Genomic DNA, 12,242 nt, shown 5'->3' with positions numbered 1-12,242 from the left:
TGTGTATTTGTCTTCTCCTCCATCAGCTTATAATCTCCAAGAAAGCAGGGGGTTTGTTGTATCTATGGGTTCCCTGTACACAGTAGGCACTTAATAAATGTTGGGTTTGGTTGTAGAATATCACCCTCCATTACTCCAGATCCTTGGTGGTGCCAGCCCTGGGTTCTTGAAGGCTGTGACAGTGGAGGGCAGGGTCTACCACCTTAGAAAAGCTTGTCTGCTGTGTGAGGACCGGCCTAGTGAAATACAGAAAGGCTTATTACCAAGAGTGCACGCGCCAAGTGAGAGATTCTTTGGCCCTGGCAAGCCATGAAATCAAAATGAAAAATAGCGCTCAGTCCCCACCTCGCGCCAGTGATGTTCTCAGTGTATATTTCTCTTCTCCGCCTGATTGAGTCTTGCCCCATTAAATTGCCACCTCTCTGACTAATCTTCAGTTAAGACAGTACCGAGTCCTCCCAGAGCCCCCACTATCAACCTGGGATACGATCTATTTTATAGCCTTCCTGGGCCAGGCGCTGGCACACCGTGTGACTCTCTACAGCTTTGCCAGCTCCGGACAGATGGACAATGTCCATCTTTAAACAGTTCCTAAATGGTTCCTTAAACAAAAGCCTATTTTTTTTAACACCATTAATTCTTTTTTTTTTTAAAGATGCTTTATTGATGTCTTTCTAAAAAAAAGCTGACGTCACTTTCTGATCTACATATCCCGGTTTCTCTCTGACTCCCTCCCTCTCTTTCTCATATACACAGATATGCATGTGCGCACACACACACACACACACACACACACACACACACACACACACTCTGCAGAACTTTCCCATCTAAAAAGAAATACATTTAAGCTAAACAAAAGGATACATCAGCCGTGTGTGACAATATATTCTTCAGTCCACCACCTCTTTGCTGAAAGGAGAGAGATGCGCATCACCATCGGTCCTCTGAATTCGACTGGAATGACAGCGATGTTCCAGGGTTTTTTATATGACTCGGAATCGTGGTGCAGCACAGTTTCTGAGGCATCCAAATTTTGAATACGGCCCAAAGGACGATGGAGGAAAGACCCCTTAGAACGGGAGAGCAGGGAGTGTTTTTACCTTTCCACATCACCTTGTATATAGTGAGCGCTCACTAAATGCTTTTTGATTGCGTAATTGGCCTAGAGGATCCTACCTTTCAAGCTGGAGAGGAACTCGGTTGCCATCTTGTCTAACCCTTTGATTTTATAGAAGAGGCCCAAAGTCAAATACCTTGCCAGGGTCACACAAAGCTAAGTATCGGAGATAGAGTTTGAACCCAAAGCTGGCGGCGTACGTGATATTTCCGGTAACTCTCTTAACAAAAAAGGAGACCCCCGGGTCGCCGTCCACGGTATTTTGCCGGCTCTGCAGACATAACAGGGCCCAGGCCTGCCGTGTGCGTGTCTCTCCTTCCCAAGTCCCCAGCGCGGGGCTCAGGCTTGGGATTTGAAGTTGGCTCTTCTGTGAGATGAGACAGTCGGACTAGAGTTTCTCTTAAATCCCCCCCTTGTGTGCCATACCGTTACTGAGCACACCGAGCTTCTGAAACCGCCAGGCCCCCGTCGTTTCTCACCGATATTCTCCGTGTCCTGTTTCCCCAGGTACATGATCATGCGTGAGTGCTGGCATGCGGTCCCCTCCCAGAGACCCACCTTCAAGCAACTGGTTGAAGACTTAGATCGCGTCCTCACAGTCACATCAACAGATGTAAGTGGCCAAGGCCTTGAAGGTCATGGGGGTGGAGGGGCCCTCACCTTCTTCCCTTGCCCTAGATCTGTTTTAGGTTTGGGGGCTCGGTGAGTCATATTTTGGAGGTTTTTCGGCCATCCTCTTCATTATCCTTCTAGCCCCAAAACCACCGAGCTTCCCATCACTTAGAAGTCTTTAGGTAAAGGAGGGGTGGATGGTCATTCTTCGAGGATGTTCTAAAAGGGGCTCCCGTGTGCAGGCTGGGTGCTGAGCATGGGGAATCCAATCTCTCCCGTGTGGGGAAAGCCTTTGCCCTGCCTGGGACATGAAAGTGCCATCAGGCAGCACGTGCAAAGTGTTGCCAACGTCCTGGGGAACTCAGAGGAGGGAGAGGCATCGTGGCCTGGAGTGGTTGGGGTAGGCTTCCCAGAGGAGGTGAGAATCAGGAGGGGACGGCTTAAGCCAGGACTTTACCCCCAAGGGGTCCATGAATTTGAGTGGGGGTGGGGGGTGGGGAATGGCCTCTTCATTAGAATTAGCTTCCTTTGTTTTTTAACATCTATTTTTTTTTTTTAAATTTTGAGTTCCAAATTCTCCCCTTCTTCCAGACCCTCCCTCACCCATTGAGGAGGCAAGCAATATGACACCCATCATATGCGTGAAGTCATGCAAAACATATTTCTATGTTAGAATTGGCTTCCTTTGGAATGTATTTTATTTCATGCATTTAAAAGTGTCAAACAGAAAGGGTCTGTGGGCTTCCCTAGACTTTGTGCCTGTGACAGGCACAAAAAGAGCTTGACAAAGCTTTGCTTAGACAACCAGAGGTGGGAGGAGGACCCATCAGTTGATTCAAATAGGACAGGATACCACTAAGCCGCCAGGCTCTGTCAGGGTGTTCAATAAGCTGATGCCTTCTCCCAACTTCTATTAAAACCTTCCTTCATGGCCCAGCCTGGGTATCCGTTCTCTCCTCCATGAACCTTCCCTGATTTATGTCTCTTCCCCTCCAAAGAGTCATGAGCCTTCCATCCATGGATCATTGATTAGGTCATTTGGGTTGACCCCTTCCACCTTCATTTTCTACCTTTTATCATCGTTACAGTATCCCTGTCTAATCTTTCTACTAGATGGAGTTTTTCAAGAGCACCTCTGTTTCCCTAAGCTTTCAACCAAGTGCCTTGTACACAGTTGGGGCTTAATAAATCTATGTTGGCTTGAATTGATGCTGTCAGTGGGAAGAACACTAGGTTTGGAGTCTGAGGACCTGAGTCTGAATCCCAGTTCTGCTATTTATTTACACACACGCGCACACACACACACACACACACACACACACATCTCCCAGGCCATTGCCAATTGTCTTGACTTTACACACACACAGACACACACACACACACACACACACACACACACACACATATCTCCCAGGCCATTGCCAGTTGTCTTGACTTTTGTCCTGCCACTGGACTTGGATAACTCTGGAAGAGAGAGGGAGGCTGACAACTTTGTGTAACTCCACCTCACTTAATTCACACAGTTAAGATATCGCCCGAAGATGTCATTGGGTCCTCTTGGAAAATGAAGGACGAACAGTGGCCACAATATAAGCAGGGAGCTAAACCAGCTAAGCCCTTCTCCCTCTGAATCTTCCTAATTGTATTTGAGAGTGGGAGAGACAAATAGATATAGGGGTGGGATGGAGAGTACCTGCTCCCTGGCTTTCTGCTCTGTATTCGAGGATCTAAGGGCCTGACATTCTAATCCTGGCTCTGCGGCAGACAGATGTTGTGAGGTTCTCTCTCGGGTCCCTGGGATGCTCTGACCCCGTTTCTCTCCCTTCCCCCAATAGGAGTACCTGGACTTGTCTGTTCCCTTTGAACAATACTCCCCCACCTGCCAGGACAGCCACAGCACCTGCTCTTCCGGAGATGACTCTGTGTTTGCCCACGACCTGCTGCCCGAGGAGCCCTGCCTCCCCAAAGGTCCGAAATGTAACGGCCCCCTCAGGACGTGATAGCCTCCCCGACCTGGCCCCGGGACCTGTGGGGAGCTGAGCTCGTCCAGAGTGGAGGCCTGCAAGCCTGGAACCAGAGGGGACTAGACCATCCAGGACGATGGGGTCTGGACCCAGGCTGAGGAGAACCTCCTGGCCCACTGAAACTTTGTTTTCCCCCGATCATTTTTGCTGTAGAAAGAAGCCAAGAAGCACTGTATGGCCTGAAGGAAGAAAAGTCTCTTGCCAAGATGATTATATGATAGTATATATATATATATATAGAATTTTATATATATTATATATATATTGGAAAATAGAATGTTCAGTCTAGCGGTTGTGAGCTCTCACCCTTCCCCCCCCCCCCCACCAAGGAAAAGGGATAGACACAAAGTCGCCATTCTGTGCTACGATGTGGAGAAGACTTTTTTAAGGGTTCTGGGATAGGGAGGTATGTGGGGAAAACAGGGGAAAGGCAGTGCGGTACAGTGGTCAGAGAGCCTGGGTTCGATCCCCATCTCTACCACTGCACTTCCTGAGCCCTCCTGGACAAGTCTCTACCTCTCTGGGCCCATTTCCTCCACCAGGAAATGAGGAGGTTGGACAAGGTCATCTCCTGTGATCTAGAGAAGGGTTGGAAGAGGAAGGAAGGTGGGGTGGAGTTGTAGTTGTTGGGGGTTTTTTCTTTCCATAATGAATGTAGAGAGATTGCCTTTATGCAGTCCACCTGGGGACCATTGGGATGGGAGCAGATTCCATGTCCCCTCAGGGGACTGGGTGCAGGTGTAGTCCCACCTATGGGATGGTGACTCCGGGTTTGAGAAAAAGCATCGTGTACAAAGATGGAGGATAAGAGAGGCTTTGGGCCTCAAAGGAACAGTCAGGAGCCGTGGGTTATGATGCTAGTGGCCTTCTCCCAGTTAACAAAAGTCTGGCCAGTAGGGAAGAGGAAGAGATCAGCAGTCCCACTTGAGTCGAGGGGCAGCCAAGATAAAGGCCATCTATCTCTTACTTAAGCTCTTCAAGCTTCATACCCCAGCTCTGGTCGTGATTAGGACAAAGAGGGAGGAGGAAGTAGGAAACATTTCAGGCATTGTAGAGGGAGTGAGTAGGCCTCTGGAGCAGGAGCAGGGGACAGGGGCAAGGGTTTCCTGTTGGAGTGTCAGGACAGTGTTGGAAGTGGAGTAAGGGTCAAGCACCATATTTCCTCAGTGAGTAACTAAGTTTGGAGCCAGAGTCAAGAGAGGTAGGGTAGTACAGTGAAAGAGACCCTGGGCTTGGAGGGATTAGGAAATCTGAATCAAAGCCCAGCTCTACCATTCACTACGTGTGTAGTGGGATCTTGAACAAGTTTCTTCCCCTCCTCTGTAATGGCAGAAACAGCAATCTCTCAGATACCTCTAAATCCCATGATCCTCTAAGTCACCTTCTCTTTCTGGGCCTCCTGTTCTGTTCAGTTGCTTTGGGGGGAACTAGGATTCCTGCCTCAGGGGTGTGACTGGTTGATTGGTTGGTTGGTTGGTTGGTTTGGAGCTGGGGCATTTTTGTCTTCTGTATTAAAGAGAAGCATGTGGGGTGTCAGCTCTCCCCATCTCCTTCCCCCATCCCATGAAGATTTGAAATTACGGGTACCTGAAGGCAGGAGCCTTTAATTTATATCAAAAAAGGTTTATTCCAGACAATTGTGTATATACATATAAATAGATGCTGTGTGTGTGTGTGTGTGTGTGTGTGTGTGTGTGTGTACATAAAATATATATATGGAGAGTGTACAATAGTGGTCCACCTTAAGCAAGATGGATGGAAGGCCCTCAGAAGTAAACGTTACAATATCAAATACCGGACCTTTGGGGTGGGGGTGGGGGGCAACAAGAAGAAGAAAGAAGGAAAAAAAAAAGAAATTGCATTTTTTGTTGTTACTGTTCCATATTGTCACAGTTTTGTTTTAAAAATTGTATTTTAACCTGTATATTTGTAAAGTTATTTATAGCCTGCTGAAGGGACTCCGTCTGCTTTGTTTAAAATAGCCTTAGCATTGCTATCGACCTAATTTCCCAGAGTTTTAAGAGTTTTAACTTATTAACAGCTGCGAAAGTAAGTATATGCCTTTGTTTCCATGTTTACGGGAACCATCGAGCGAATGTATTGCGTGCACAGTCCTGAACAGATGTCATGAGATTGTCTGTGTTGTTTCAGATTCTGATTTTTCTCTGGATTGCAGTGAGGTGTTTTTGGTTTATTTTTGCAACAATGCAGTTAAGCAAGAACCCCCAGAGCCAGCCTTCAGGAGGGAGGGTGTGCCTAGATTTTGTTTGAGGAAACTGAGGCTGGTGGGATTCAGTGTGGCTTGAAGTGCCTGGGCTGGGCAGGGCTTTCTCTGTTCCATCTCTTTGGGGTGGGGAGGGTGGCCAGGTCATGCATCTTCCTTCCAGATGAAGATATTCATTATTGTTGGCTTAAAGGCACCCTCAGGAAAGCCCAAAGCTGTTGGCTTCTCTTCCCACTGCGTAAGTTGGGTGTGAAGGGGACAGAGCTCAGCGGGGGTGACCCCAGCCCTTTGACTTACCAGTCCCTAACCCTCCAAACATCCCTGCATGGCCTGCATTTCACATGTGCCCACGGCATCCCACCATCCCCAGGGAGGTAGCCAGAGAGGGCCCCTGCTTTCAGCAAACTGCACACTCAGTGAGGAGACAGATAGGTTAGTGTTGGGAACCTGGCTTTAAGCTTTCTGGATGATACAAGAAGCATTTCTGAGTGTGTCCTCCCTCACCACCCAACTAGTTCCTTCATGATGAAGCAAAGGACACAGAGTCCTGGTCTGTGACTATGTACTCTGTCCTTCCTTTTTTCAGAATTTCCTGGAAACTAAAGTCTAAAAAAAAAATTATAGTTTCAAGATGATGCCAGGAAGCAGGTTTCTTTTTTTATTTTTAATTTGGGGTCTGTTTTGCAGAGGAAGTAGATTTCTATAGGGGGGGCCATTTGGTTTGGTTTTGTTCGGGAAACTTTAAACGGGAGAGAAAAAAACGGTATTTTCCTACAAATGTCTTCTAATCATGTACATTCCGCAGACGGACAGAGTGTGACGTCCAGCACCAGAGGAGAATGTACAATCGTGCGCATGGTTTCAAATGTTATTAGATATTATAAATATATATATATAATTTATTGAGTTTTTACAAGATTGTATTTGTTACTGTAGACTTAACATTTCTTATGCAATGCTTATATAGTTTTATAGCCGGGACTGTTACCTTTAAAAAGCTTGGAAGACAAGTGCCGTAAATCAATTTCTCCACTGTTATATAGTTGGCAGATTTGGGATGGCTTACTCGCTGTAGGCGATTCCACGTTTATTTTAGACGCGCAGTACCCATCCGTGGCTGCTGTCGGAGGCGTCAGAACACTAAACACAGCAGACTCTGCTTTTCTTAACCTGGCAAACTTTAACTTTTACCAAAAAATAAAATAAAATAAAAATTGGTTTAAGCTTCATTTTCTTTCTCATGTCATTTTTGGGCCTAATCGGGAAAAGGTGGGGTTTCTGCCGTGGGCCATCATGGAGTATAAGGGCCAAATGGGACCTTGAAGATGAGGTGTGGTACAATCAGGAAAGGGACTAGAACCCAAGTCCCTTGGTTCCAAATCCAGTGATTTTTCCCCCCTCTACCCGTCATTGTGGCCATCCCAGTCTCCCTCCCCCTTCACAAATAAATCAGCTTTAAGGGTGCTATTTGCAGTAATAGCTATCATTTATGTAGCACCCAATAATAGATAGTGTTTCTATAGCACTTTACATATAGGGAGTCTATACACGTGTTTACATAGAGAGAGGGTCATTTGAGACTCCCTATGACTCTCTGAGGTAGGTTTTGCAGTCTCCATTTTACAGATGGGGAAGGTGAGACAGGATTTGAACGCGGGTCTTCCTGACTCCAGGTCATCCATTTCATACACTGTACCACCTAGCTCCCCTCTACCCTACCTGATTTTAAGGCAGAGCCAGGAACTGTTATGATTTGGTCATAGGGGCAGGGGAGAAATGCCAAAGTCATTGCTTCAGTCTCTAATGGAGTCTCAGATCACCAGAAGGGCTTTTAACCCTCAGGTGAATGAGAACTGTCTCCAGCCTTTTCAGTGATGGGCAACTCTGCATAAATGCCATCCAATGAGAGACCTGGCAGCAACCCCCAAGGGGTTTCCCTTGGGCAGTCTGGTGAGGCCTACAGACCACTTCTCGGAACCAAGTTTTTAAATGCGCAAAATATGTAGGATTACAAAAGAAACCAATTATTTTGAAATACTGGCAGGGTGTACTGGAGCCAGCTTCAACCTGCCAGTGAGAGTCCATTGCTAAATTTTCAGCGTGAGCATTTACATCGTGGAAATCGGCAAACACTATAAATCGGCCTGATTCATGGTTGATTTCTAGACTTAAGAAAGTGATGGAGATGTTAACGATGCAGATCAAACCAAAATGCGGTGGTGTTTTGGGGTTTTTTGTTGAGGGTTTGGGTTTTGTTTTTTGAGTCGTTAAAAGCACACACTTGAATCCGGGTATCTAAATATTAAGGAAATAAATTCACAAGTGCCAACTTTAGAAGCTTCTCCTTTCCCTACCTCATTTTGCAAGCAAAAAATCAAAGCCAAAGGGTCACCCAATGAGTTAGTGGCAGATCCAAGGCCATGCTCTCAACAGACACCTACCGCCTCGCCATGTACTCGTTCCTTAGATTCCTCAAATCTGGCTACCCTCTCATCCTCACTGTCCTATTGAAACAACTCTTTCTCAGATCACCCATGACCACCCCCCCGCCATGGCCAAATCTGGGGTCAAAACTCGGCCCTGTTCTTCCTGGAATTATCTTGGTGTTCTCAGTCGTGTCCAGCTCTTCAAGACCCCATTTGGGGTCGTCTTGATCAGAGATACCAGAGTGGTTTGCCATTTCCTTTTCCAGCTCATTTTTTGATGAGGTAACAGAAGCAAACATAGTTAAGCGACTTTGCCCAGAGTCACACAGCTAGTAAGTGTTTGAGGCCAGATTGGAATTCAGATCTTCCTGACTCCGGGCCCAGCACTCTGTCCACGGCACCACTTAGCAGCCCCTTCCTAGTATTTGGTACCACTTAGCCCCTCTCCCCCAGTCATCTTATTTGACAATGCTTTTGTTTGTTTGTTTTCCTATCTCCCTGACAGCTCTTCCATCCCTACTCCTAAATGTGGGTGTTAGGGGTAGAACCCCTGATGCCAAGACCCTGTTACTTCAAATTCAGTTTTGGTGCTTATAAGCCATTTAATAGTTTACAAAAGGAGATTTATTTAGCCCTGATGTAGGAAGATTATTCAACAAAGATGCAGTGGTCCTTAACTTCTAAAGACTCCCTCCATTCCCATCCATCTCCATATGGAAATGAAGTATCTGGTTAGGCAGGCAGGGTGTGGTGACTCCTGACATCAATCTTTGGACATCCACCAAGTCAGAGGGGTCCCTCCTCCATGTTCATGGGACTTTCTTATGCACCTATGTGACTGAGGGAGGCAGGGGCCAATCAGGTTCTGGGAACAGCTTTGTCACCATTTGGGAAAAACCAATCCTTGTGGAGGAACAAGAAGGGGGAGGAACTCTAGTAGATACGAGTCCTATCACCATAGACATTCCTCTAGATTCTGTCCTCAGCCCTCAACTCAGTCCCCTGCATTCAGGAAAATAACATTTATCAGTCTAGTCATGACTTGGGTGCTCCCACATCCAGCTATCCAGCATTCCTATCAAGTTTTCTGTTGAAATTCAATTTAATGAATCAATATTGAGCAAAATAGATCATGTGATGAGGGAGACAGATGGCCAAAGGACATTCTGTGCTTCTTATCCAAGATATTAAGAGAAATAGGGGAAGTGGGCTGCCTGGTAAGAACACTTCCAATGGGAGGACATGGAAAAGAGTCATAGAATGGGTGGTTGTGGTCTGTTCTGCCACATGAGATCATAGGTCCATTAAAAGGTTTAGCATTTATTCTGTGCCTGGTGCCGCAGAAGAGATTGAGGAGGGATAAACTAGGGAACCTGCCATCAAGCTCCGATTCAATTGAATATCAAAAAGCATTTGTAAGGTATTATGTGCCAGGTTCTCCACTAGGATCTGGGGATACACAATGTAGATAAAAGAATCTGCCCTCAAGAAGCTCATATTTTATTTGGGGGAGGGAGGAGAAAAACAGAAGCGTAGATAAAGTCAATTTAAACATCTGGGGTGGACAGGGGGTGATTAGAAAAGGCAAAGGCTTTGTTTAGGCAGGAGCACTTGGGCTGAGCTGTGAGTGGAGCTATGGACTCCAGGAAGTTAGGAGGAAAGGAGATCATCCCAGGTGGAGGTGAGAGAGGAGATGCCAAGTGGGAATGAAAGCAAGGAGCCCATAGAGAGGGAGCCATGTGACTCTGTCTGGAAAGGTAGGTTAGAATTGAAATCAGACCATGATGTGTTCAAAGTGACACATGGATTAATTTGTATTTCATCCTGGAGTCAATAATGAGCTGCTTCAGAACAGGCGAGCTACCGAGTTAAAAGTCATTTCTCTTTCCAATGGGGTTGTTATTGCATAAATTGTTCTGGTTCTGCTTAGTTCATCCTACTCAGGATTCTCTGTAATTCTCCCTTCAAAATCACCTCTTGTTTTAGGGAAGTCTAGAGAAGCAGACCTGGGGCCCTAGCCTCTGGGACTTTACAGTCTGGATAAGGAAAGGGACTCACACAGGAAACATGAGAGAATCATAAGAAATGTCACCAAGCCCTGTGTGCTAACATTTAATGAGAACAGAGCCTGTGACCTATCGGGCTGGGGTGAAGACTACCAAAATGTCAGGTCTGCTGCTGCAGGCAGTGAGGCCACTGGCCACTGACTGCCCTGCCCTGCCCTGGCTGGGCCGTGGGAAGTTGTAGACTTGGCCCCTTGCTGGGCACATAGAGGGTGGCTTTCTTTGGTTCTTTGGCCGTTCCAGCAGCCCCTGGCTTCGGTTTCCAGGATCTGAGCACCAGCCCAGCCCTGGAGACAGCCCAGCTCTTAACAGGGAAACCCTTTAAATCTCTCAGTCAGGCTGTGGGGCCTCTGCCTTCTGTGTGGCCTCCTGGAGGGCACCACTGTGGGGGTGAGCCCTGTGGATCCAAGCATTTCCCCACACTGAAATCTTAGTCATCTCCCAACTGCAACAGAGGCATTCTTTTTTCCTCCTGCCTCTCTCTCCTCTCCTCTCATCCCCTCTTCTTCCCTTTTGTCTCTGTTCATTTCCTCCTTCTGTCTTCTCTTCTTTCCTCTCCCCTCTATCTCTTTTTCTTCCTTCTCCTTTCATTTCCTCCCTTTCTCCCTCTTTCCCTTCCCTGCTTTTTTTTTCCTTCCCTCCTTCTCTTCCTCCCCCCCTTCTCCCCTTCAGCTCCATCCCCACCCCCACCCAGAGCATCTATTATAGGGAGAAGGAAATTTCTCCCTTTTCCGTAGAACTTTCTTGACAAAAGTCACACAAGCAAAACAAGCTCTCCAATCCTGAAAGGGGAGATAGAGAGGGAGACAAAGAAAAGAACTAAAATCTAAGATCTGCCCTAGACTGCCTCTAGGACAGCTGAAGAATGGCTGAACAAAATGTGGTATGAGAACGTGATGGAATATAACTGTGCTGTAAAAATGATGAAAGAGGTGATTTCAAAGGGAAAATTTCAGAGAACTCTGGGCAGGCTGAACTGAGGAGAGAGAACATTTATCCAATCACAACCACATTGTAAAGACAAACAATTTTAAAAGACTTCAGAACTCTGATCAATGCAGCCGCCGCTCAGGTGACCATAGGACCTCTAATAAAGTCTGCTACTTACCTTTTTTGGTCATTTTTCTTTAAAAAAAAAAAACTGCTTTCCCCCAAGTTCCATCTGTTTCTTCCAGGCCCCAAGGCAGGCTCAGAGTAGGGTAGAACAGGAGGTGAGATAAAACTGCAGCCAACTCCATCAATTCAGAGTGGGGTCTGAGCAAAAGAGTCTTCCTAACAACCTAAGGCTATGCAATCTAGGTAAAGTACTTTGCAAACCTTAAAACACTATAGAAATGTAAGCTATTATTGTAGCTATTAAAGAGACTAACGTTAATTGTTGATGGAGATGTGAATTAGTACAACTATTTTGAAAAGAACTTTGGAATTTCACAAAGTGACTAAAATGTCTATATTCTTTGACCCAAAGATTCTGTTACTGGACCTAAACCCTAAGGAAGCCGTTGATAAGCCTAGACAACCAAATACCTATAACAAGACTTTTGTGATAGCAAAGAATTGGAAACAAAGCAGATGCCATCAATAGGGGGAAGGGAATGGCTAAACGTATTGTGATACATGAATGTAACAGAATATTACCACGCTATCAGAAATGATGAATGTGATGAATGCAGAGAGGCATGGAAAGACCCACATGAACGATGCAGAGTGAAGCAAGGAGAGCCAAGAAAACAATATATGCAATGATACAGCAATGTAAATGGAACAACCACA

At 46.2% G+C, this 12,242-nt stretch overlaps 1 protein-coding gene across 12 annotated transcripts in view; it reads left to right on the top strand.

Moving 5' to 3' along the window:
* Positions 1–7,209, top strand: part of FGFR3 (fibroblast growth factor receptor 3) — a 95,703-nt gene extending 88,494 nt beyond the window's left edge. For all 12 annotated transcript variants that reach the window (XM_036762867.1, XM_036762863.1, XM_036762862.1 and 9 more), the window contains 2 exons: positions 1,628–1,733; positions 3,568–7,209. In XM_036762867.1, coding sequence (XP_036618762.1) covers positions 1,628–1,733; positions 3,568–3,732 — 271 coding nt within the window. In that variant the 3' untranslated portion in view covers positions 3,733–7,209. The remainder of the gene's footprint in view (positions 1–1,627; positions 1,734–3,567) is intronic.
* Positions 7,210–12,242: the final 5,033 nt, after the last annotated feature.

Source organism: Trichosurus vulpecula, chromosome 6 (genome assembly GCF_011100635.1).
Source record: "Trichosurus vulpecula isolate mTriVul1 chromosome 6, mTriVul1.pri, whole genome shotgun sequence".
NCBI lineage: Eukaryota > Metazoa > Chordata > Mammalia > Diprotodontia > Phalangeridae > Trichosurus > Trichosurus vulpecula.
Note: the sequence above shows the minus strand (reverse complement) of the source record. Positions and strands in the feature narration are given on the sequence as shown.